Source organism: Cajanus cajan, chromosome 6, assembly GCF_000230855.2.
Source record: "Cajanus cajan strain Asha chromosome 6, NIPB_CcT2T_4, whole genome shotgun sequence".
Taxonomy (NCBI): domain Eukaryota; kingdom Viridiplantae; phylum Streptophyta; class Magnoliopsida; order Fabales; family Fabaceae; genus Cajanus; species Cajanus cajan.
Window position 1 is genome coordinate 56831577 of NC_138522.1, and position 27184 is coordinate 56858760.

Genomic DNA, 27184 nt, shown 5'->3' on the forward strand with positions numbered 1-27184 from the left:
TAATTTATATTGCATCTTATACTATTAATGACATAATTTGCTCAAAAGTTGAGGTAGAAGCCACTCCAAAAGATCAAATTAATTTCATGTCATTTTCTTACGTATTTTGTTGTAACAAGAGAAGACATATTGCTAGGTCAGTTGTATTATTTTATAATTTTTAATTTAGCCAAACATGCATGTATGACCCGAGCTTGCTTTAAGGAAGCTTTAGCAAATAGTATAAGGTCATCTGTAAAAGCTAGGTGGCTTAGGTTAGGACCCCCGCTACACACAAAACTGAATTGGTTTCCAACAATCTATAAATACGATCATATCAATCAAATGAAATAAGTATATTCCATGCATAATAGAAATAAATATGACAACAACAATCACCTTAATGAATGCTTTTAGAAGGGGTGAATTCATCCAAAACTTCTCCATTCCACCAACATCCGCATCTTGGAGGTAGAAATACAAGCTCATACCAAGTCCACAAAAGATTGAGGCAACTCAATATCTTGAAGAGTATCTTTAACAAACCTCCAATTGATATGATCATTTCTCCAAATCCATTTTAATGGTCATCCACCTTTTTTCCCTTTCTTCAATCTCATTGAATGGATCACCTCTTGTGTAATGATAATGTTATCACTACTATGCCTACTGGAAACAAAGTTGCACTAGTTTGGACATACTATATTATTCATTATTGAACACAGCTGATGAACTAACACCTTAGTTAACACCTTATAAGAAACATTGCAAAGACTAATTAATCTTGTGTGCTTTAGTTGATAAACACTATATATCCATCTTTGGTATGAGAGTAATTAAAGTATCATTGATGCTCTTGATCCTATCAAGAACCTCCTTTATTTCATGGATTAGATTATAAAGAGGATCTATCTTCAATAGGACAACCAATATCCGCCAAAGCATGAGCTTGTAAGTTCGAAAACCTTCCTAACAAACAAAAAGGAAGACACTCACAAAATCTTGAAATAGGTTTTTGTAAAAATTGATTACCAAATTTTCGAACTCTTGCCTTTCATTAATCGAGATTCCGTCATCGTTTTGCAAAGTTTCCACCTTATTCCTTTTATGAATGACGGTAGTACCGTGAAAATACTTGGTGTTTTTATCCCCAAGGTACAACAACATATAATAGGATTTTTGGTACCACATGATTCTTTCTCTCATTTAAGGCAATGATCCCTTTACAAGTTAGGTGATTTTTCTCTTTTCAAGAGTTTTTATTTATTGATTTTACATCTCAATATTAAAAAAGAAAACAAATCTCTAAAATAAATATAATATATTTTAATTTTAAACAATATCTTTAAAATCTAAATAGTATCTCAGATATTTAAATTTTAAATTTTGAATTATTTTTTCAACAATTTAATAAAAAAAATGTCAAAAAGGATAATCTTAAACTCTTAATATAGTTAAGGTTTCAAGCTAGACTAATTTCTAGAAAAATTCTTAGAATAGTGAATTAAGCCTAACTCAACCCTACAAAATCAGCTTGTAAGGTAAGGGTTGCTTTCCACTTATATATTTTTTAATTGCTTAATCTCTAGTCGATGTGAGACTTGAGTTTTTCCCAATACACCCCCTCACGTCTAGCATTATTGGATTTGGTACGAAGATAAATGATAGGTGACCCTTTTTTAATGATCTAAGATTGGCGGGACTTGAATACACCCTCTCATGCCCATGGTGCATGTATTAATGAATAATGGGCGACCCATTTTTAAGAATTTAGGATAACTCTGATACCATCTTAGAATAGTAGATTTAAGCCTAACTCAACCCTACAAACTGGTTTGTAAGGTGATGGTTACTTTTCACTTATATACTATTTAATTGTTTAATCTCTAGTCGATGTGTGACTTTGTTTTTCCCAATAAAAATTGATAAATATTTATGTCAATATCATGGCTAAAAAAAAAGAAGAAATTCTAGCATATTAGGTTGGAGACAAATACTTGTGTCATAAAATTAGAATATAAAAGTGTAATATTAAATAATTATATAATATATATATATATATATATATATATATATAATCATGAGTAAGTGTGCAATGTACATATAGAATTATTTAGTATATTATTGCTCTAGGGTCGATCTAAGAAATATGTGGTTTTATACGAGTCGCCTGGTACTGGACATGGGTGGTTTCAAATAATAGAGCACCTTAAATTTTTCTGTTTTTCAATGGGTTGACTTCAATAATATTCCACAGCTGTTATATATTCTCTTCATAAAAAAACTGAGATATAGGAGGGTACGGTCTAAATGCAAGCGTTCATGAATCATTAATATGGTTTTTCAATAAACAGCACCACTACTTCAACATATGCATTGCAAATTTGCAGTCATGATATCTTTACTAATTATAGTATTTCTTTATTTATCATTCTGCTATATTCGTATTTTCGTCTAACAATGGATATTTCGAGAAGTTTTTAGGGCTAACTCTAGCTATCTGGTGTGAAAGAAAATGTGTACATGTACATGTACACTTACATTTAGATTTATCATTTATTAATTAAAAGTTCACGTGCTTCTTCCTGCAGTTGTGGGGACGACAAACTGATTAATTGGATTATACACAAAGTGTCTCCCCTCACCTCAGCTTCATTGTTAGAATAATATAATTTTCATCATGTGCCTGTGACGCAAACACGTAATCCCTTATTTTTTTTCATCACTCCAGTCATTCAACGAGTTGTTATCTATAATTAATACAAGTGAGATTAATGTTCTTAGTTTTGGTATTAACTAATGTGATGATGAGAAGAAAAAATTATTCCATATACGTAAAATATATTTATCCTAGCTAGTTTTATCTCGCGAGGAAACAAAAGAAATCTCATGCATCAATCCCCATACCTGTCTTCATATTATAGCACAATATACAGAACTAAAATTAAAATGACAAAGCCTAAATAAACGGGATAAAGAGACTGAATGATTCATTTGCTTAATTTGTCTTTCATGTAGCTAATTATTTCCCAATAGTTTTGCAACTTTAATTAGTAAAACTGGAGCCACATGACATGACGGTTGTTTCGTTGTGGTTTGTGTGCCGCATAATAATTTCTAACGATATAGTACCTAAATTGTGTGGTATAATTGATAATTTGGTATATAATTATTTTTTCATGTCCATATTTATAGAAGAAAATATATTGAGAAATCGTTTTTCTTAAATATATGAATCTTAATGTTGTAAAGAATTAGTCTCTTAAAGGGGGAACTGGGAGGATGTTTCGAGTTAAAAATAAAATAAAATTCATAGAATAGTACTAGAAGTATTTTTTTGATAATTTTGTTTGATTAAAATTAAAGTTCAAAGTGATAATTCATGTAATAAAAAATTAAATTAGATTAAAAGTGAACAAAATTTATGAAAGTGAAAAAATAATTTTGATCAAATAACAAAATTGAAACACATAAAGATTGCATTTAAGTTTTGCTCTTTATAGTTATTGCTTCATATGCGTATCTTCATTGTCGAAAATTGCAAGTGGATCAATTAACATAGTGTTGTATTAACTTAATTAATAACTTTAAATTTAAATTCTAAGTATATGTAACAACGTGTTAAATTCTCTAAAAAAACTATCATTTATAATAATTTGATTTGATTCGAGTAGGGTTACCTCATGTAGAAAATATTTTTTTGCTTTTACTAAAATAATATACTCATCGCTTATCCCTTTTGTTTTTACCAAAATAATATACTTTTCTCTTATCCATTTGCTTTTAAAAGTCGGATAAAATTAAATTTTATATTTAAATTAATTTCAATTATAAATTTTATATTAAAACAAATAGTCAGAATGAGGAATTACTTTTAAATGTAAAACAAATAAATCATTCACCAGTTGAAGGATTTGAGTTGCTAGCTGCAAAGCAAATTGAATCTTTCAATTTGTAAATATCAATGCTGGAATCAAACCTGTAGATTGGTTCTTGGTGGCCGACAATTTCGCCGCAAATGGAAATATTTTAGAGTATAAATAGCTAGAATTACTTCAACATTTTTGTTAGAGTTATGATGGTTCCCTATAGAGGCATTTCAAGTTATATTTCTCAACTAGTATTTCAATACATCCACGCACAGTCATGTTGAATGACTGGTTGACCTATTTTGTAAGAGCGCATGTAAATAACGGAAGTAGGAATGAAAAATATGTATGCCGTAAATATTAGCAAATAAAATTTGTAATGAATTGGATTTAACAAAAAAAGGTTTCGTGGTGATTAGTGTTAATACCCATGGCCAGTCAAGTTGAGTTAAGCATTTTTTGAAAAGGCAAAAAAAATAATTAAAACTACTTACTGTCTCTTGTTCCAGGGGTCGTAGTTCTTTAGTTTATAATTTGACGTCCTTGACATTAGATGCGACAAAGTATATAACATTACAAATATAGAGGAATATAAACATAACTTTGAAAAACAATAGAATTGGGGGGACAAGAGGGGGACAACAAAAAAAGAGGGATTGAAACAGTTGAGGCTAAGAACCTAAACACAAGAAAAGAAAAGGGAAAGTGTACAAAGAAAGCAAACTGGCTTTTGATTCACAAGCAGACAAGGTTTATGAATTTATGCTTCGAAAATACAAACAAAGTAGAGAGACACTGCAGAAATTATGAGTAAGTGCAAATGGTAACAAAGTAATTTGACGCACTGCATGACATCACGTCCTCAACATGAAGGAGAATAAAGAAATTATTGCCAATTTATCAGTCAAAAATTTAAACTATCTGGGTCTACAGGTGTAAAAGGATAACTACGAATAACCACGCTAAAACCACCATCCACCGCCAAATTGTGGCCACTGATGTAAGAAGCTTCATCAGAAGCCAGAAACAAAGCTGCTTCTGCTATATGCCGAGCCTTCAACACAACACCCTTCAGATTAGCATGTGAGCAGCTCTGATCTTCAACTTCTTGAGGTTCAAAGTTGAAAGCTTTGCATGAAAGGGGTGTGGCAACTCCAAAAGGAGATATGCTATTAACCCTTATTCCATAAGCTCCAAGTTCACTACTAGCTGATTTCACCAACCCCAAAAGAGCATGTTTCGATGTTGTGTAACCATGAGGACCCGTTCCAGCAGCCGTAGCAGCCACACTGGTGGTGCATATGATGGATCCGCGGATTCTTTTGGCAACCATGGCACGTGCCGAGTACTTGATTGTGGCGGCTACACCGCGAACGTTTGTGGCCATGGTGTTGTCAAACTCATTCAGATCAAGGTCAAGGATGCAAGATAAAGGACCTAATATTCCAGCGTTGCTGAACAGGATATCTATGCGACCATGCTTTTCCAAAGTGAATTTCACGGTTTCTTTGACTTGGTTTTCGTCTCTCACATCGCAGTGGTGGTATGTTACTTTATCTGACCCTACTGAAGCAGCAACTTGCTGACCTTGTTCATCTTGAATATCTGCTGCAACAACAAGGGCTCCATGTTCAGCGAACAATCTCACTGTCTCTTCACCAATCCCACTTGCTCCACCGGTGATAAGAGCCACCTTACCAACCAACCTGGAACATAATTTAGTTAATTATTCATTGACATTATAACTATCACATCAAGACTGTGGCAACACTACTCTAACTCTCAATCATTAGACCAACTCTTAAAGTTATCAAAGTGTGAATGTGAATGAACAAAATTAACTATAAAACTCTGATGATAGATGTTATAGTATGTTACACACAAACGCAATAAAAACGAAAACTATATTATAAAAAAAAAGAAAAAAAAAAAGGTGCAGAGACTAAGTCTGAGATAGATCTAACTAAGGGGCACCTTTGTTTCGACATTATTGGCAGTGACTAGTGAGTGAATGAGTGAGTTCCTTGTTTGGATGAACTCTCCCCAAAACCTGGAAATAAAGCTCTTTGAGTCTTTGGAGTATCCCCTAATGATGATAACCTATATTTATAAGGTTTGTAGGCTGCAAAGCTCCACGTATATGACGCTAACTAACTGTTGCAATGTTCATTATAATCGTGATTAGTATTATAACCGGTGGCGGATTCAAGATCTATGTTAGTGAGAACAATTTCTCTTTAAAAAATAAAAATTAATAATTTTTATCATCATATATATATATAAAACAAATTTTAAAAATAATATCAGTGAATTTGATATATAAAATTAAATAATGTAAAATAGTAAAAATACAATATTTAAATATACATTAATAATTTAATTAAAATGAGAAAGTATATGTATCAGCTTTTGTATAATGTAAGTATACCACCAATTATAACTACTTTTCTTATTTGTTTTATATTTGAAAAATATCGTTAATCAGATATTTCTTGTGGTGGCTGTTCAAACTAATTGAGACTAATTACCCTCTTTCTTGCTTTCTTCTTCTTTGACGCAATGCGTTTCTCAAGGATACGTAATCAAATAAATATACGTGAACTGTGGTGGAAGAAATTTGACCATGCATTCATTATTTAGGTGAATTCCACGTTTCCAACCAGGTGTATGTTATATAAAATTCATTACACTCTGTTTCGAATCACATGGCCTTCATCATGCTTTTAATGTACAGTTGAAAGGTCAAGCATTCCAACTCTACAAGCTACAATATTATTCACTTTTTTTATGCAATCATACAATTATATATATAGAATTTAGTTGTGTTTTCCAGATGTTTAATATACTACTTTATTATATAATTACATGCAGCCTGAAGAAATTAATATCCCCTTTTCAAATTTATATTTATGTATCAATCAAGTGTCAATTAGTTATTATTTTAAAAATATTATGAACTATTAAGAACAGATGATTTTAGGAGAATAAAATACAGATTCTTTATATATAACAAAATATAAAAAGAGGTAGAAAGAAAAAAGAAAGAAAACTGAAATGAGATAGTTGATGTGATATAAAGAGATATACAAATGACATACAATGATTAGTGATGTTGTTCGATTAGAATTAAAGTATTATCATTGTATTTAATGTAGATTTTATTAATAAATATTTATATATATTATTGATGTAAAATTTAAACTCTGATTAAATAACAATATCAACTATATATAAAGAATTATATTTAAACTTTTTTGGTAAAAAAAATTGCAAATAAACTATATAACCTAATTTCAATTTTTGTGTGAGACATGTGTCTATAAAATACATCACATATGTATTAATGTAGATTGTAGAATAATACTGCTTGAGTAAACTTTAATTAAGCTCCCGTAATTGGTAGCATTTTTTTTAATAATTGTTTCCTTGAAAACTATTATTAAAATTGCCTTCATTTTTATTTATAGACCCAATTTAAATAATTATTTATTTTATATAAAATTTAATTTATATTATCTCATATATTAATTAATTTTAGACTAAAATACTCCTAATTAAAAAAGAGATGAATATTAATTAAGAGAAAAAAATAATATAAGACACGTATTTTAATTAATTAGGAGATATATATGAATATTAATTAGGAAAGAGGAATAATATAAAGGTAATATTATATATATATATAAATACGCACAAATAAAACAAATTTATTGTTAATAATTAAATTAACTATTTATTTTTTAATTTTAGTGAATTAAATACTAATCAAATCTTATATGTACTTATTTTTAGTTTAATTAATAATTTTGAGTTTGAGTGTTTTGATATATAACTGTTGGTATGTAACTATATTAAATAAATAAATAAAAAACTATTTTTGCTCATAGCTTGAACAACATTTGCAACTAAAGGTTGACTCATAGGATTAAGGAGCGACCAATGACAAATTCTGGTAGTTATGTTAAGCAATCATATGGAAAGTTGTGTTGAAAGGATGATGGGTAGAGAAATAATGTGTATTATTGAGACAAGAGCGTCTAATCGCATGATTGAAAACTTCTTACTCACACAAACTATAAATTGTGTAAGGATGCCGTTTGGAATATTGGCAGGCCCTGGCTAAGGCAATGGCCTTAGGTCCTCGGTTCCAGATTCTTTCTTTTTTATTATTATTATTTTTAAATAAATAATTTTAATATAAATAATTAAGTAATATATTTTATTATATTATAATTAATTAGTTAATGTATAAGATCATGTGATTATTTAAAATTTATATATACACACATAAATATTATAATAAAATTATTAATTTGTGAAATTTTATTATAAGCTAAATATTATTTTACATTTGTTTTAAATTTCAATAATAAAAAAATATATCAAAATGAATTTAAAGATTAGTTTTTATAAAAAAGGGTATGACTTATATATAAAAAAAATTAACAAAAATAATAGTGATAAGATCGTCATATAATTTAAATTATTTGTATCCTCTATGTAATTTAAAAAAGTTTATTTCAATCTCACTTCAAATATTATTAGTGAATCTATCAAATAAAATATATTAATTAGTTTTTTATTAATAAAAATATTTTATTAAATTATATTATACAATTAACTTAATTTATATATGTTAGTGATGTTACAAGTAATCTAAGAGACTATTTAAAAAAAAAAAAACAAATATGAATTAAAAAGTTAATTTTAAATTTAAGAATAAAAAATAAATTTATTTCAAATTTGAGACACTGAAAATATATTTGAACCTTCCGAAAATTTCCTGTTTAGCTGTTGGTTGGGAAGGAGTGAATACTGGTTTGAAGATATAGGTCGCCGACGCCGTTTATAAGCAATTTGGGCTTAAACATGTTAGGCAAATGATTTTGGGAATTGGGCTCATTATTGAGTTGTTATGTGATTTTATAATGAATCTTGATATATATACTTTCTTTTTAATATACCTCCTTTTAAAAAAAAGTTAAATTATTAAAATATTCTTAGTTTTTATTATTTTTAATTTTTTAATTTTACATTCCTAATATTTAATTTAATTTTTTTTTTTACATTCTTCTTTTCCTTATTTTCACATGCATCTCCTTAATTTTTCTTTACCCTCATTTATTTTGGTAGGTAATTTTAATTATTTTAGTTTTACATTGTTTTTTTTCCTTCTTTTTTTAGTTTTCTCACTAATTTCATTATCTGCATAGTACTCTAGAATAGTAAAAATATTTTTTTCATAACACTAAACTTAATGTTAAGGTTTTTGGAGGGGTGTAAGGAAAGGAAGTATTGAAAGAAAAAATGTATATCTATAATTTGATAGAAATTGTCGAAGAAGTTACACATACCTACAATGTTGTCTCCTACCAGTTCTATGGTTTGGGTGCATGTGAAAAAGTGAAAGAAGTGAAAAAATAAGAAAATAATATTGTTCCGATCACGGGATGCGCTAGGGTTTTTCCTAGATCAAGCCGCAAAGCCAGAGCATTCGAAAAGTGTAATCTGCCCTCTCAACTCTAGGGTTTTGGGTTTTATGGTACGTCGTTCATGGGCTACTTTGGCCCCGAGGATCAAGGGATTTCCTTAACCGTTAATATTTGGAGAATATCTTGTCATTAAAGATGGGATTTTATCCCTGATATCGGAACAGTATCTATGTGGGAGAGTTAGATCGGATTTTGGCCGAGTTACTCCTGCAGAGCAGACAGGTCAGATTCTAACCGAGTGCACCCATGTAGATGGGTTGGATCGGATTCTGACCGGGACGGTACACTTGCCTTCCAGCCTTGAGCCTATAAGGCGAAAAGGCTTGTAGCTTGGTAACCTAGTCAGGTATTAGCCGAGCAGAAGGTCAAGTCGGATTTTTACCTAAACGGTACACTAGTCGGATTTTTACCTAGACGGTACACTTGCCTTCCAGCCCTGAGTCTATAAGGCGAGAGGGCTTCTGGCTTGGCTCTTACGAACCATATCAGAAATAAGTAGAGTCAAAGCGGATTCCGGCCGAGTTGAGAACAAGTCGCCCAAAATCCGATCTAACTCTCCCGACTAATAACACCAAAAATTTTAACCAAGTTTGGAGCACTTTTTGAAAACATTTAGTCGTCCAAGTACCAAACACGAAACCTTCTAGTCGTTCGAATACCGATTAGGTAACACCAAAGATTTATTTATCTAACAAGAATATGAAAATATCTAGTCGTCCAAATACCGACTAGTAGCGCCAAAAATTTAATTAAATATAAAGTGCATATGAAAATATATAGTCGTTCAAATACCGACTAAAGAAGGAAAAGTTTTCCAAGTGAAACTTAATTTGAAGAAAACCACTCGGCCAAATACCGATTCAAAAGAAAGGAAAATTTTTCCAAGTTAAAATTAATTTGAGGAGAACCACTCGGCCAATTACCGATTAAAGAAGGGACCTCAAAGTCGGCCAAAAACCGGTCTACATAGTGAACAAGGGAAATTTCCCAATGATGAATTTCCTGTCGATATTTCAAGAATTAGCTTCTTTTTCATTGCTCATATGTCTTGTTGCATTAACTACTTTCCTGTACTTCCCATTTGATCATGCGAATGTGGCAATGCACTTAATCGTCCCAATACCGACTATATCTAGTCGTTAAAATACCGACTGGTAACATCAGAAACTGAACTAAGTAAGGAACTTGTGGTACCTCTGAAGTAGGAAAGATATGAGAATCATCTTGTGAGAATCACTCTGAATGTATTGATTGAACTACCAGTTCCGATATACCACCCTAATCATGTGAGGGGGCCAAGATTGATGTTTAGCTTGATCTTGTGGAAACTGAAGCGAATTGCGAGTCTCCGCCTGTGGATTGAGATGATTTGCAATCGGTGGTCGATCAGTATTTTCAAATTAGGAGTACTTCTAAAGCAGTTCGTGTTATAGAAACTTTGAGCCGTAGTCGTGGTAATTTGAACCTACAATTAAGCCCTGATTCGTTGTTGTCACTGATTCATTTGAACTACCCGTTCTGGGTTATTTATACTCGCCAAGTCGGAATCTAACCGATCAAGGTCGAGTTTTTTCACAAAACGAGTTATTTATACTCGCCCAGCCGGACTGTTGCCGACAATCACGAGTACTCACCAAGTCGGAATCTAACCGATCAAGGTCGAGTTTTTTCACAAAACGAGTTATTTATACTCGCCCAGCCGGACTGTTGCCGACAATCACGAGTACTCGCCAAGTCGGAATCTAACCGATCAAGGTCGAGTTTTTTCACAAAACGAGTTATTTATACTTGCCCAGCCGGACTGTTGCCGACAATCACGAGTACTCGCCACGTCGGAATCTAACCGATCAAGGTCGAGTTTTTTCACAAAACGAGTTATTTATACTCGCCCAGCCGGACTGTTGCCGACAATCACGAGTACTCGCCAAGTCGGAATCTAACCGATCAAGGTCGAGTTTTTTCACAAAACGAGTTATTTATACTCGCCCAGCCGGACTGTTGCCGACAATCACGAGTACTCGCCAAGTCGGAATCTAACCGATCAAGGTCGAGTTTTTTCACAAAACGAGTTATTTATACTTGCCCAGCCGGACTGTTGCCGACAATCACGAGTACTCGCCACGTCGGAATCTAACCGATCAAGGTCGAGTTTTTTCACAAAACGAGTTATTTATACTCGCCCAGCCGGACTGTTGCCGACAATCACGAGTACTCGCCAAGTCGGAATCTAACCGATCAAGGTCGAGTTTTTTCACAAAACGAGTTATTTATACTCGCTCAGCCGGACTGTTGCCGACAATCACGAGTTCTTCGAGTTATTTATACTCGCCCAGCCGGACTTTTGCCGACAATCACGAGTTTGCCTACAAGTCAGAATCAATTTGAAAATAATTTAAAAATAATGATTTTTATTATTTGATGTTACCTCGTTAAAAAACCTTTGTAGCATAAAACCCTCGCAGCAGACTCCCATGCTTCCTCCACGAATTAACATCTGGGCACGAAAGTCCATTAGATGTTGACTAGGATCCTGTTTCCCGTCAAACGGTTCCAACTGCTGATATGAAGCTGTTCTTTGACAAACCGGACCTTAGATTGACGATCCGAACGGTCAGAATGAAGAACCTCACTTCTCGAACCTATAGTCCAAAAATCAGCGCGATCCAACGGTGAACGACTTCACACCGATTAAAACACAGTACCCACTCTGTTTTTGTGCGGGAAACTTCCTCTCCTTCTCTCTCTCAGGGTCGCTCTCCTCTCTCAAGCCATTGATCAACGCCATCATCTCCTCCATGGTAGGGTGTTGTGGGTCGTGGTTGGATGTGCCGCCTCTCGCCATAGTAGAGTGTAGGTTTTTTCTTGTGACTTGGGGCGTAGGAAGAGTTTTACCGTAGCCCCACGGTGGGCGCCAAAATGTTCCGGTCACGGGATGCGCTAGGGTTTTTCCTAGATCAAGCCGCAAAGCCAGAGCATTCGAAAAGTGTAATCTGCCCTCTCAACTCTAGGGTTTTGGGTTTTATGGTACGTCGTTCATGGGCTACTTGGGCCCCGAGGATCAAGGAATTTCCTTAACCGTTAATATTTGGAGAATATCTTGTCATTAAAGATGGGATTTTATCCCTGATATCGGAACAATATCTATGTGGGAGAGTTAGATCGGATTTTGGCCGAGTTACTCCTGCAGAGCAGACAGGTCGGATTCTAACCGAGTGCACCCATGTAGATGGGTTGGATCGGATTCTGACCGGGACGGTACAAATATAAAAATCAAGAGAACTAAAACTACCTACTAAAATAGGTGATGAATTAGAGGAAAATAAGATGATGCATGTGAAAATTGGAAAAGAGAAAGAAAGAGGTGTGTAAAAAGAAAAAATAGTAAATTAAAAGTTAGAGATGTAAAATTAAAAATTTAAAGAATAAAATAAAATTATGAATATTTTAGAATTTAAAAAAAAATAATAAAGAAGGTGTACTTATTGAAAAAAAATATATATATATATCATTAGTCTTTTAATATATTTTGAACTCCTGCTATCGGTCCCAACCTCACAAAACATCTTAAACAAATATCGAGGCCAATAAACCGGTAAGCTCGTTCTGTACTATTTACTATACGTCAAAGAAATATATGGTTTTATTAAAGTCACCTGTTATTGGGTGGCTTCAAATTACCTATTTTCTACTTGAAAGCGTTCTTGTCTACGGCTTCTCAATAAATAGCATCGCTACTTCAACGTATATAATTGCGATCATGGCTGTCACCTAGGATTTTTCATTCACATTCCATATTCTCCTTTCATTATAATATTTTCTATATCATGCTTCTATAGTCAATTTGATATTTATTAATAATTAAATTATGACATTATTAAATTATTTGTCACTATTTAAGTGATTTGGTAACATAATATATAGGAATAAAAAGTTGAAAAATAATATATTAAAAACATATTTATTTGTATATATTTTAATGAGTGATTAATATTTATTTTATTAATAAATTATATATATATATATATATATTTCAAATGTAATATTATTAAATGTTTTATCATTTGAGTATGAATAAATATTAAAATTAAACGATTAATAAATATTAATTTAATAAAAATATTCAAATTCTATATTTTTAAAATTAAAAGGATTAAATATCTCTATTTTAAAATATATAGATAAAAATTGTATATCGATAAAAATAAAAGGAATAAACTACAATTTATTTATCAATTAATAATGTTAGGGTAGATTGAACAATTTTTGTTAACTAAAAAATATTTAAATTTGAGAGATTATAAAAAAGAATTATCACATATTTAAAAGATAAAAATATAATTAAGTATAATATTTTTCAAAGACCGGACTAGTAGTATATAAGTCATTCAAAGGACCTTTAAAAAAAAACTAATTTAAAGGGAGTTCGGTAGAATTGGCCTAATAATAAGAGAATCTTTACCAAAATAATATTTTTTTTTAAAAAAATTACAAGATTAACAACTGTGCAGGTTTATTTATCACACTAGAATCATTTACTGTGCAGGCTCAGAATTCGGTTCCCGGGGAACCGAATTCTGAGCTTCAAAGTGTTATTTTTTTGTTTTTTCTACTCAGAATTCGGTTCCCGAGGAATCGAATTCTGAGTTGTTTTAATATTTTTTTTTCGTGTTTGTGGGGGAATTTTGGGAAGATGTTGGAAGTGGAACGGCCCGTTCCGAAAGCAGAACGGGCCGTTCTGCTTAAAGTCACAGAGTCATTTTGTTGCAATTAAAACGGGCCAAGAACGGGCCGTTCCAGAATTAAGAATTAACGGAAAAATAGACCCATGAAACGGCCCGTTTTAAAGAATTTTTGTAGTTATTTTTTTTAACCTGGAACGGGCCGTTCTTGTTTTAGAACGGCCCGTTCCAAAATAGAAATTTACACATGTTTTTGAATGTGGAACGGCCTTGGAACGGCCCGTTCCAGGAGCTGTTTTAACGAAATAAAAAGTGTTTTGGAACAGGCCATTCTGGTTTTGGAACGGCCCGTTCTGGGCAAACAGTAAAAACGCTGGTTTTCCTATAAATAGACCCTTTCCCCTTCATTTTTTTCATGCGATTTCAGCTTACCTTCTCTCTTTTATTCCTTCTGTCTACCCCTTTTGAATTACTTTCTTAGAATCACGTTCTTTTCCTTTAAACCTTTCATAAAATGGCTTCTTCAATCTATGTTATTGTTCATTCTGATGGTTCCATTAACCAATGTCCGAATGAAGGAATCACCTTCTCCCTCCATCTGCAAAATTAGTTCGTATCAAGAGAGGAATTACTCTAGAAAGGCTTCAAAGAGTCATCCACACAAAGCTACATCGACAAGATTCTGAGAGGGTGGCTAGCATACATTTTCGGTACCCTATTAGATTTGGCCCACGGGTTAGTAACTATACCGGTGTTGAGTTGACAGATGATGAAGACGCTGAGGCACTTTTCAATGTTCACGATTCTAATCAACTTCAATCAGGTATTGAATTATATGCTACATTTACTACAGTTGAATCACATGCACCACAAGTTTCACCTTCACGTTCACCTTACGAAATTTATCAAAGTTACCAGAACACTAACCCATTTGGCCCTTCTTATGATATCCCCTCCAACTACGACATTGAGTCATACACACAGCTTTTAAGTGGTCCAATCATGGACCTTAATCAAATACCTTCTCAGCCATTTGAGCAAGCTACATCTTCTGCTTCTCAACCCAATGTTGAAACCAACATTGAAGATGATGTTGTTGTTGGTCTCCCAACAGAAAATGTCTTTGATCCTTTTAGCGAGGACGAAGACGAAATTCTCTCTGCACATGAAGATGATGATGAAGAAACCCTCCCAATTCCAAATAATCCACCACTACAACCAGTAGCCATATACAACCCACCTCCACACTTTTTAGAGTTTCCCAATGAAATCCAACAAGACACTGAGTATAGCCATTTGTTGAAACGTGATATGGTTGTGTATCCACCTGGAACACTATTTGTTGGCCAATGCTTCCAAACAAAAGAACAAATGCAGGACGCCATAAATAGATTTCACATTGTCAACCATTGCACTTACAAGGTTAAAAACTCAAGCAGTAGTAGGCTTGTTATGGAATGCGTTCACCACGACTGTGCCTGGAGATGTCGTGGTATATTACGCACCAGGGAACAACATTGGGAAATCATGATCCTTAAGGGCCCCCACACATGTGTTTCCCCACTTATCTCCCAAGATCATAATAAATTGGGATCACAAATGATTGCTCAAAGCATTGGTGAAATTATTGAGGTTGATCCATCGGAATCCATTTCAACCATCATAGCCCACATCAAGTCCACCATGGGTTATACAATTAGTTACAGAAAGGGATGGTTGGCCAAGCAACATGCCATTGAGAATATCTTTGGAAACTGGGAGGATTCGTACAACAAGTTACCAGGTATGTTGCAAGCAATGCAAATGTATGTTCCAGGTTTTATTTGGAAATTAAATACGCAACCGGCTTACCAAGGTGGCTTATTGGACGAGGGGAGTGTTATATTCAAAAGGTTATTTTGGACCTTTAAACCATGCATTGATGGTTTTGCCTTCTGCAAACCAATTGTACAAGTGGATGGTACCTTTTTATACGGGAGATACAAAGGTATACTATTGGTCACAGTTGCGCAAGATGGTCGCAACAACATAATTCCTATTGCATTTGCTGTTGTTGAAGGTGAAACTAGCGATGCATGGTTTTTTTTCTTAAGAACTTAAGGCGGTATGTAACACCGCAAGATGGGTTGTGCCTTATTTCTGATCGTCATGAAGCTATTCGAAGTGCATACTCAAGAAATGGAAGTGGATGGATGGAAAACAATTCTGTCCATGTCTATTGTATTCGACATATTGCACAAAATTTCATGCGACGATTCAAAAATGCAGAACTGAAGAAAGATGTCGTCAATATGGGTAAGTTTATCATTACTTTTTTAAAAGCATTTGATTATTACTTTTAATTATTTAATATATTTTTTTGCAGCCTACGGGATGACTGAACCTAGATTCTTTTACTATTACAACATAGTAAGAGATACTAATGTTGAAGCAGCTCAATGGTTAGACAACATTCCTAGGGAAAAATGGACACTAGCATGGGACAATAGACGACGTTGGGGACACATGACAACAAACCTAGCTGAGTCAATTAATTCTGTATTGAAGAAAACACGAAATTTGCCAATTTGTTCCATGGTAATGGCCACATACACTCGTTACAACAAGTTTTTCATTCAAAGAGGTAGGAAAGTGGATGCAATGATTAATGCTGGACATGTCTACTCAAAAATTGCAAATAAAATTATTCAAGATGCACAGTCTAAGGAAAATACTCATAGAGTTATCAGCTTTGACAGATCATGCAGTAGATTTATAGTGGAAGAAACGCAACATTCTAGAGAAGTTCGACCAGCTGAGATATTTGCAGTAAGGCTTGATGAATTGTGGTGTGATTGTGGCAAGTTCTAGAAAGTTCATATCCCTTGCTCACATGTACTTGCTTCATGCTTACATGCACATCATGACTATGAAAGGTACATATCTCCCATATATACCTTACAACAAGTTGCAAAGGTATACGAAGGACAGTTTGGAGAGCTTCGACATGAAGATTATTGGCCTACTTACACTGGTCCAACTTTGTGGCCAAATCCAGAACTGAAGAGAACTTCCAAGGGTCGACCAAAGTTCACCAGGATTAGAACAGAGGTGGATATTAGAGAACAACATACTCATGTAAAAAATTGTTCTTATTGTCACACTCCTGGTCACACTAGGAAGACATGTCCGAATATTAGTCATGGATGTAGTTCCCGCCACCATTGATCATTATTGTTGTAATCAGTTGTAATAAATTTATTTAGTTATGTAATATTAAAGTTAATTACTTGGTGTTAGTATCGGATACTACGTTGTGTTTGTGTTGAAATCGTATATTGTGTTGAAATCGTATATTGTGTTCGCTACAATACTTATAATTATAATAGTTTATAACCTTCTTAGTGCATTAAATGTAAAAATGCATAACATTAAAATTCATATTACATTGATAAAGACACATAGTACATTAAAATAAAAATAATAATAACATTAACATAGAGTGATTTATATACATTTTTCAATCTCCGTAATGGTGTCCAGTTCCACAACGAGGGCGACGTCTATTACGGCCTGGATTACGCCGTGGAGGTTGTTGCTCAGAAGGATTTGGTTCATCATCAACCACCGGATGTTGAAATGGTGCTGAAGAACTTCCAGGTTCATTACCGAATTGTGGACGGTAAAAAGATTGCATGTATGATTATGCTGAAGATGGAGTTCTAAAATCTACTCCAAATAAATTTGTAAAAAAATCCTCTGAAGTTGTTGCAAATGAATGTCGTCTGTCAATTATGTTTTGTTCAGGAGTGACGTACTGAGGATTTGATACATGCTGACCAGTCTCTTCATGCGATCGCATGGAAGTTCCACCAGTCTCAATGTTGTGGAAGTCCTTCGTTGTTGATGGGTCCTTGGATCTTGTAGTAGTCGTGGCACAGATAAAAAATAGATGGAATTGGCCATGTACCATTCCATGTATTCTCGTGTGTGAAACAGTGGGCCTTGCATTGGATGACCCATCAATGTGTGCTCACATCTATTGTTCCATATGTCGATCCATTGAGCATGTCTTGTAACCCAATTTTTATCTTATCTTCCCCTCATGTCAATGTTGTGCAGGTTATCCAAATTATTCGATCGAGAAGGGACATCCTGGAAGAGACGAAATTGCAATTTCACTCTATCAGATTGGTGCCATTCAACAATTGCAAAACAAATAATGGAGGTGCAAGATGTCCATAGCAGAGCATCTCTATATGCTTGCATCAGTATTGTTGTTTGCAATACTGCATATGGCGCCCATAAAAACTACAAAAAAAATTAAACTTCTTTAGTTAACATATTATGTTAAACAAAAGAAAATAAAAAAAATAATAAAACTTTGATTTTAAAGAGTTACCTGATCATTCTGGATGTGATCAAACCTTGATCTATATCCAACAACATCATTATGAGGTACATTTTGAAAGTTTAAAACTCTGCCCCCACTCCATTTACAGACTAGAGGGAATGTTAGTGGTATCCTGGAAATAGGCGCAATATATGGCATGCAATGCCATGCCCAAGACTGTAACAAAGATGCACAATCACCCATTAATTGTTTTGCTGCTAATATTTGTAGCTCTACACATTTTCCTATATAACATAGCTAAACAAGCCGACCCCCAACTATATCATCTTGTTCTTCTAAGATTTATTAATAAAGACAAATACATAAAATGTACTTTATTGCCTGTTTTGTTAGGCATTAAAACTCCTCCTATTAAACCTAATATATATGCTCTACAATGTGCATCAAGTTGTTCTTGAGATGGTTCCTCTGATAATTCTAACATATTTTCTCTTAACCACTTTAACTTAATCATAGAGCCAATTAGTGACTCACCTTTAACTGGCATGATTCCGAGATAGGTGGAGCACATTTCCTCCCAGTCATATAATGTTGGGCCAATGACTGGTAAACCATCAACTCTTAGGCCAAGTTGAAGTGCAACATCCTCTAGTGTTATGGTGCACTCTCCGGTTGGAAAATGGAATGTATGAGTCTCAGGTCTCCATCTTTCAACCAAAGCTGTGATTAATGCGTGATCCACTTTCAGATGTCTGAGGTTTGCAACCCCAGAAAAACCAACTTCCTCTAGTATAGGAACAATTAGAGGGTGAGGTTCTGACATTGAATGACAGTAAGAACAAATAATATTCTCAGTCTCTTGCAATAATTACCAAAATTAGTACTAATTTATTACAAGTTCATTAAAATTTAAAGTAAATAACGAAAGTGCTAAACTTACCGTTCTACCAATGAAGGCAAACCTATGCTCATTTTGCTTCCACAACAACATTTTTTATATTTGGTTAATGAAAATTGAACCAAAAAAATAATTTCTTACTATGAAGGTGAATCAGAAGCAGTACAGGGAAGGAATAAAGGAGAGAAACTTAACTGAAATCGTATGAAAAAAATGAAGGGGAGAGGGCCTATTTATAGGAAAACATGTGTATTTACTATTTGCCCAAAACGGGCCGTTCCAAAACCAGAACGGCCTGTTCCAAACTACGTTCTCTTTCGTTAAAACAGCTCCTGGAACGGGCCGTTCCAAGGCCGTTCCACATTCAAAAACATGTGTAAATTTCTATTTTGGAACGGGTCGTTCTAAAAGAAGAACGGCCCGTTCCAGGTTAAAAAAAATAACTACAAAAATTATTTAAAACGGGTCGTTTCATGGGTCTATTTTTCCGTTAATTCTTAATTCTGGAAAGGCCCTTTCTTGGCCCGTTTTAATTTTAACAAAATGACTCTGTGGCTTTAAACAGAACGGCCCGTTCTGCTTTTTGAACGGGCCGTTCCACTTCCTACATCTGCCCAAAATTCCCCCACAAACACGAAAAAAAAAAAAAAATTAAAACAACTCAGAATTCGGTTCCCCGAGAACCGAATTCTGAGTAGACAAAACAAAAAAAAAAAATAACACTTTGAAGCTCAGAATTCGGTTTCCCAGGAACCGAATTCTGAGCATGTACAATAAATGATTCTAGTGTAGTAAATAAACCTGCACAGTTGTTAATCTTGTAATTTTAAAAAAAAATATTATATTGGTAAAAAATTCAATAATGAGAGGGATTGGGACAGTTTACTAATTGCTTTAATTATGAACCTTTGTATTATTATAATTCCTACAAATAAAAAAATTAGTTCAGAATAATGAGAAACAAAGTTATGTTTCTTATGGACAATACTATTGTTTTAAAATACAATTTTTTTTCATGAAAAAAAAAAACCAAAGATAAGAATAGGAGTAGAAAAATAATATTTTTCTATATTTATTTATAATCATTATTATGTTTATATTGTCAATCGATTTCAATAAATAAATAATTAATTTGAGATTTTGATGCAGAGGCAGATCCACATTAAGTTTAATAGAGCAATGATGCACAAGTCGAATTTGAATTAAGATGGAGTAGATTTAAGAGATGATGCATGAATGTGTGGAAGGTGATTTTTATTAGGTGTGTTGATATGTTGCATTTGGCATGGGATATGGAAAGATTTTAATTTTGAATTATACTAGGAAGACCACGATTAACGACGGAGAAGCCTCCATCGACGAGCATGTTGTGTCCACTGATATAAGCGGAATCATCAGAGGCGAGAAAGAGAGCAGCTTGGGCAATATGAGTAGCCTTGAGCGTAATCCCATGAAGATTGGCAAGAGCATGCCCCGCAGCTTCAACTTCAGCAGGCTCCATATCGAAGGTGCCACAGGTAAGAGGCGTCGCCACTGCAAAAGGCGAGATGGAATTCACTCTTATCCCATATGCTCCAAGCTCGCTACACGTCGAACGAACAAGCCCTACAAGGCCGTGTTTGGATGCCGTGTAATCATGTCCCGCGCATCCCCCGAACGACCCAGCCACGCTAGCCGTGCAAATTATCGACCCACGTGTCTTCCTCGCCACCATCACACGTGCCGCGTGCTTTATTGTTGCTGCTGCTCCTCGTACATGCACTGCCACCGTGTTGTCAAATTCCTTCAGATCGAACTCTAGGATGCTTGATAAAGGCCCTGCCACACGTTCAAAAATCAAAAGTATTTACTAACATGCCATGTCCAGTAACAAGGTTTATGCTAAGAGATTTTTGTCCCTTGCCTGGGATCCCAGCATTGCTCAGCAATATGTCGATGCTGCCATACTTCTCTACCGCGAAAGCCACTGTTTCCTCAACTTGTTTCTCGTCTCTCACATCACAGTGATGGTAACTAACCGTCTCCAACCCAATTGAAGTAGCCAACTTGTGACCCAATTCGTCTTTGATGTCTGCTATGACCACGGATGCACCGTTTTCCACGAATATCTTTACGGCTTCTGCGCCTATTCCGGTGGCTCCACCCGTCACAATCGCCACCTTACCCTGCAACCTACAACAACACAAATGTTAATCAAGCAGACAGTACTATAGAGAGGGTAAGAAGCCATACCTTTGTTTCGACATCCTCTTCTGCTTCCATTTCATGTCCAATTATTCCCCATATTTATAAGACTTGAGAGATAAAAGTAATAAACAAAGATCAACAAAAACGTGTTACAAGTTTAGAAAGAAACACGCTTTACTTAATAAATTATGAATTAATTAAGCAATTTATCAGATCTATTAATAATGTCATATCATTTATTCATTTAATTAAATTAAAATAAAAAAAATATTATTAACATATCTGATTGGTTGCCAGTATTAAAAACTTTACACTCAACTCATAAATTATTAGATAATACATACTATCAATTTGACTGCTATGAAATATATTTTAAGTTGTTAATTTATGAGAAATTTAACTGCACTTAATTACATGTTTTATAAAAAGTAGTTAATTACATGTTTTATAGAAAATAGTTAATCTAAATGATTTTTTATTATGATATTTCAAATTTATTTCAATAATTTAAATACATATTATATAATTAATAATTAGATTCTCAAATTACTTAATAATTTGTCCAGCAGTGTAAAATGTTTATGCTTAATTTGCATAAGCAGCCGTACAGTAAAACAAGTCAATCTCATTTTATATATATATATATATATATATATATTATTAAGCTAATGGTGATGGCAATTTTTGAATTTTGTTTAGGATTTTAAAGGATGAGGATTTTAATATGGAAAAAAGAATTAGTGGTAATTATTGGAATATTTAGAGTGATTGATAATTTTTTGGTTTTAGTAGTGAACTTTACATATGAAAGGGACAAAATCATCTAGAGATCAACTTTTAGAGAGTCCGAGAGTTATGAACCTCATGGAGAACTTTATTTTTTAAGGAAATTCCTTACAATAATTCATGAGTTAAAAAATTAGGTAAAAAATTATTTTTTTTCTTTTATAAATTCTATTTCAAAATTGAAACAAGAAAGGAGACTTTGCCATCTAACTAATATTTGTTGTAAAACAATATTTTTAACATATCATTTTCTAAAATTTCTTTTGCAAATTTGCAATCAATTCTTAAAATAAATTTTTTATTTATTAAATCACTTTGAAATTTTTGAACACAAAAAATAATACTTAAAATTTTCTTTGTAATAGAGTTATATTTAAGTTGGGATTCTACCCAGGCTCCTGAATGGAATTTAATTATATGCTCAAGCAAATCTTTTTATCTTTTGTCTTAGTATTCCTCCAAAACTTATATCTGAAGCACATGTCTCAACAAATGGAATTTAATTATATGCTTAAGCAAATTTTTTTTATCTTTTGTCTTAGTATTCCTCCAAAACTTATATCTGAGGCACCTGTCTCAACAATCACAAAGACCTCTAGATATGAATTTCCTTGATAAGACAAGGTTTTAACTAAGCCTTTTATTTTAATTACTATTTGAGTTAATTTATTAATCCAAAATTTTAAATTATTATGAGACTTATTGAAAAGAGGTTTATAAGTTATTTTAATCTTAGGAATAAAATTGATCACATAATTAAGATATCCTTAAAAATCTTTGTAATTGATTTTTATCTTTTATTTCATTAGGAATTTTATCAGCAAATTCTATACTTCTTTTAGTTGAGGTAATGGTTCCTTGGTATATCTCACGTCTTAAAAATCTTATTTTGGTTTGGATTATTTTTATTTTCTTTTTTGAAATAACCATTCCATTTTTTTAACAATATTTTTAAGGATATTTAAATGTTTTATATATTTTTCAATAGAGTTAGAAAATATTAACACATTGTCAACATAAACTAAAGCAAATTGTGGATAAGGATCTATTATATTATTCGTAATGTTTTGAAATTAAAATTGTTTATTACAAAATTAATAAAATTTAAAGACAAATTGAAATGAAATTAAAATTTATGATATTTATTTATGAATAAAATAAAATTTCAATATCAATTAATATAAACTTAATTTTTGGAGGAAAAATATAAATTTAAGGGAATTAAGTATTTTTTTAATATCAAATGCAGTAAATTCTTTTATGTAAAAAACGTTTTTTTTAATGATCACATTTAACACATTCATATGCTGGGGCAGGCTGCTTTACTGCTTTAATTTATAAAAAGTATGTGGTGGGCTTGGTCTGTACGGATACAAAATTGATTGTGAAAAAATCTAAATGTCTTGTGGCTGAAAATGTTTCAAGAGTAGCGATTCTAACTTAAATTTCTTTAGATTTAAATTATTTTAAAGTAAAAAGACTTCAGTTTTGGGCACCAAATAACTTAGTACACTTATATATATATATATATATATATATATATATATATATATATATATATATATATGTATGTATATATATATATATATATATGTATGTATATATATATATATAGCATATATAAATACTAAATTAAAAATGATATAATTATTTTTTTACAACATAAAACAGTAATAATAAATTGATAGTAGATAATATAACAATTGTATTTGTGCATTAATTTTTTTAAAACATTTTTTTTCTTCTCTTTTTCACTTCTAATTATCAAAAAGTTAATAAATAATTGATGGCCTTTTTAGCCATCATTTTTTTTTAAATGAGTAACTTTTAAAAAATTAAATAAGTAAGTCATTTTTGAAATACGAACTTTTAAAGTGGAAGCCACGTTTTAAAAAAAAACTTTTTTAAAAAAAAAAATACATAAAATATTATTTTAATTAAAAAGACAGTCTCCTTTACTGCTCACGATTTATAACTTTTAAAAATAAAAAATAATATATAAAAGTCGCGTTTGAGATCACAACTTTTTTATAAAAAAGGAAAAATAAAGAAAGTGAAAATCGTGTTTGTAAAATAAATAAAAGTTGTGTTTTACAAACCCAACTTACTTATTTTAATTTTTTAAAATTTTATTCATTTCAAGAATTTTTTTTTTAAATACCTAGTAAGCAAAAAAGTCACTATTGATAGAAGATAACGTGACAAGTCTATATGTGCATATTAGAAGACGGAAATGGATAAAACCAAAATTTGTGGTGAACTAAGGATAATATCCATAGATAATATCCATATGTAGTAAAAAATTCAAATATTGTTGTTGATATGTGTACATCACGTACAGTTGGCTAATTCATAAAAAAATATCGAAGTTGATTATTAAAAACTTATTTTAGTTTTTCATATTTATGTTTTATATTTAACAATATTTTTATTCTTATTTATATTAAAATAATATTTACGAATATAGATTCATCTTTAATTATGTAACGTAGTTAGTAGACTGGAACGGGACGTTCCGGATTTGGAACAGACTGTTCCAAACTACTAAAACAATGGTGATTTAGTAGCTCATAACGGGTCCTTCTCAAACTGAAACAGGTCGTTCCAAGCTACTAAATAGGCTTATGAATCTTGGACTGAAATGGGCAGTTCTAGAATGGTTATTGTGAGTTAAATTCCACTCTAGAACGGGCCGTTCCGATTTTAGAATGGGTCGTTCTAGACGTGCCAGAACGGGCCGTTCTGGTTTCAGAACGGGCCGTTCCGAATTTGGAACGGGCCGTTCTGGCCAGTTCAGACTTCTATAAATAAAGGTTGTGGGCAATTGAGGAAAATTGAGGTTTTTAAAGAGAAAGACTCTGGGTTAGGAAGCTTGCTTTGGGTGGAATGAAGTCCCGGATTGAGCTTCGGAAAAGGAATTCCGCTTCTTCTCAGTTCTTGGCTATTTTGAGCCAATCTTCAGGTAAGGGAAGCTAGATTGTAAAGTTGTTGGTTGTATGTTAGTTGGGAACTCATTTGGGTACTTAGGTTGATTAGTATGAGTTGTGTTATGTGATGAAAATATTGTATGTTGCTAATATATGATTAAATATTTATTAATGATGTTGTTGGTGATGCTTTCATGATAAAAATGGAATGTAAATGAGATGCATGTTGTAGTTAAATTATGAAGTTGTTTACAAGTTGTGTGTTAATCTATGATATTGTTGAAACTAGTTGAAATTAAGTTGATAAAGTTGTTATATGTTATGTGTGGACATGTATATGTTGTGAAGTGCATGATGATAATATTGTTAAGTTGTTAGAGAGGAGTTGTATGTTGCTATAAAGTTGTATGTTGTGCCATGTGTTGAAAAGATATTATTTTATGATGATTGAGTTGATTGTGCTGTTTAAAGTTGAAATGAGATGTTGTGTTGTTAAATAACGTTGATGAGTTGTTGTGTTGATATACCATGTTGTTTAAGTTGAAAGTTGATTAAGATGATGAGTTGAAAAGTTATATGTTGTTTAAGTTGTTGAGTCGAGTTGTAAGTTGATTAAGCTGTGATGATAAGTTGTTGATCACTAGAACTAGAGGAGATGTTTTCGAAGTTGCTCATCCCATTGTGCGGATTGAGATAGTTGTGGTGCTCTGAGAGCCCAATTTGTTGAAAACCCTCCTTGGGAAGTTGTCCCTTGGAGTGGACGTTGTGTTGTTCTCTTCTAGGACTTAGTTGATCCCGTGTGTGGGCAAGGTCGAGGCACACGTGTATAAAGCGACCACGGTATAGGGGCCAGGCCGAGCTATACCGATTACAAGCAACCAGATGTCTATTGTTGTAAAGTTGGAAAGTTGGGAACATATGATGAAGATATATGTCCTATGTTGAGATACATAGTACTAAGGTGATAAGTTAAAAGTTGTTTTAAAGTTGAATCCCTTAGTACTGTGTGAGCGACATGGAAATAGTCGATCTATGTCATGGTTGAATGACCAATTTGAGTAAGGTATCTAGTTAGAGATGTAGTCTTTGACTAGGTACTGGAGGGTGCGTGGTGCTTGGAGGACAGTGGGTGGGCTAACTCCATATGTGGATTGGTGATGCTAGCCAAGGCCGTGGTAGGCTCATACCCAAACCCTTCTATCCTGACAGTAGTACTGGACCTCCGAGTCTAAGTGGCACACCTGAGAAATCGCCTATTGTTGTTTATACCTGTTTCTCTTCGGAGTTCCTAACGTTGTTCTATACCTGACTTGGTTGAGATAGGTCAAACGTTGGATTCGGTAGGATTTATGCCACCTAGACTGCTCAACCTCAGTTATTGGAGATCTCCGAGTTGAAATGCGTGACGATGCATAAGTTGTTGATGAGTTGATTTGTTGTTGATATGAGTTGTATATTTGTTGTTGTGTTGTTAAGCTGTGATTGTGTTGTATGTTGACCTTGTTGAGGATGATGATAGTGTTGTTATGTTGTAAGTTGAAATGATGTTAAGATGTATAGTATATATGTTGTTTGTCTCATGTGTCGAATGCGAAGATGATTATATAGTTGTTATGTTGCATATTAAATTATTATGAGTTGTTTATTGTCTCTAGCTTACCCTTGCATGTTTTCATGTGATTTGGATTGCGATGATCATGTGTTGTATGGGAGCAGGACAAGGATAGACTAGAGATAGCTGCTAGAGGCCACAAGAGATGCCTGGAGATGGATTTTTTTTTGTAGACTACCTTATAGTAGCATATTTTGTTGTATATAAATTGGTTGACGTTGGTTGCTTGATTAGCAACTTGTGTTATAAATATTTTTATTATTCTATTTTAGTATATATATTTCAGTAGTGTGTAGTATTTTTCGTAGTGTGACGGCCATGACGGGTCGTTACAAATTATTAGTTTTAAGATATTGTGTGAATCAAGTTTATGGAAGAAGAAAAAAAGTTTCATACCACTAAACTTTATTTTAATTTTGAAA

The 27184-nt window shown here is 32.9% G+C and overlaps 3 protein-coding genes across 3 annotated transcripts; all 3 read right to left on the reverse strand.

Annotated features, from left to right (window-relative positions):
* Positions 1-4366: 4366 nt before the first annotated feature.
* LOC109797972 (short-chain dehydrogenase reductase 3b) lies at positions 4367-5978 on the reverse strand. The gene is made up of 2 exons (XM_020358154.3): positions 5823-5978; positions 4367-5554 (listed from the first exon to the last, which is right to left on the reverse strand). Exons 1-2 carry the CDS (start codon positions 5834-5836, stop codon positions 4753-4755), a joined length of 816 nt encoding a protein of 271 aa, XP_020213743.1. The 5' UTR covers positions 5837-5978; the 3' UTR covers positions 4367-4752.
* An 11446-nt stretch (positions 5979-17424) lies between these two features.
* On the reverse strand, positions 17425-20350 carry LOC109798143 (serine/threonine-protein phosphatase 7 long form homolog). Its single transcript, XM_020358377.3, has 3 exons — positions 18887-20350; positions 18401-18568; positions 17425-18309 (listed from the first exon to the last, which is right to left on the reverse strand). The coding sequence occupies exons 1-3, from the start codon at positions 18965-18967 to the stop codon at positions 18091-18093; spliced, it is 468 nt and encodes a 155-aa protein (XP_020213966.1). The 5' UTR covers positions 18968-20350; the 3' UTR covers positions 17425-18090.
* A 139-nt stretch (positions 20351-20489) lies between these two features.
* Positions 20490-21620, reverse strand: LOC109797471 (short-chain dehydrogenase reductase 3b). Its single transcript, XM_020357521.3, has 3 exons — positions 21483-21620; positions 21154-21422; positions 20490-21068 (listed from the first exon to the last, which is right to left on the reverse strand). The coding sequence occupies exons 1-3, from the start codon at positions 21515-21517 to the stop codon at positions 20554-20556; spliced, it is 819 nt and encodes a 272-aa protein (XP_020213110.1). The 5' UTR covers positions 21518-21620; the 3' UTR covers positions 20490-20553.
* Positions 21621-27184: the final 5564 nt, after the last annotated feature.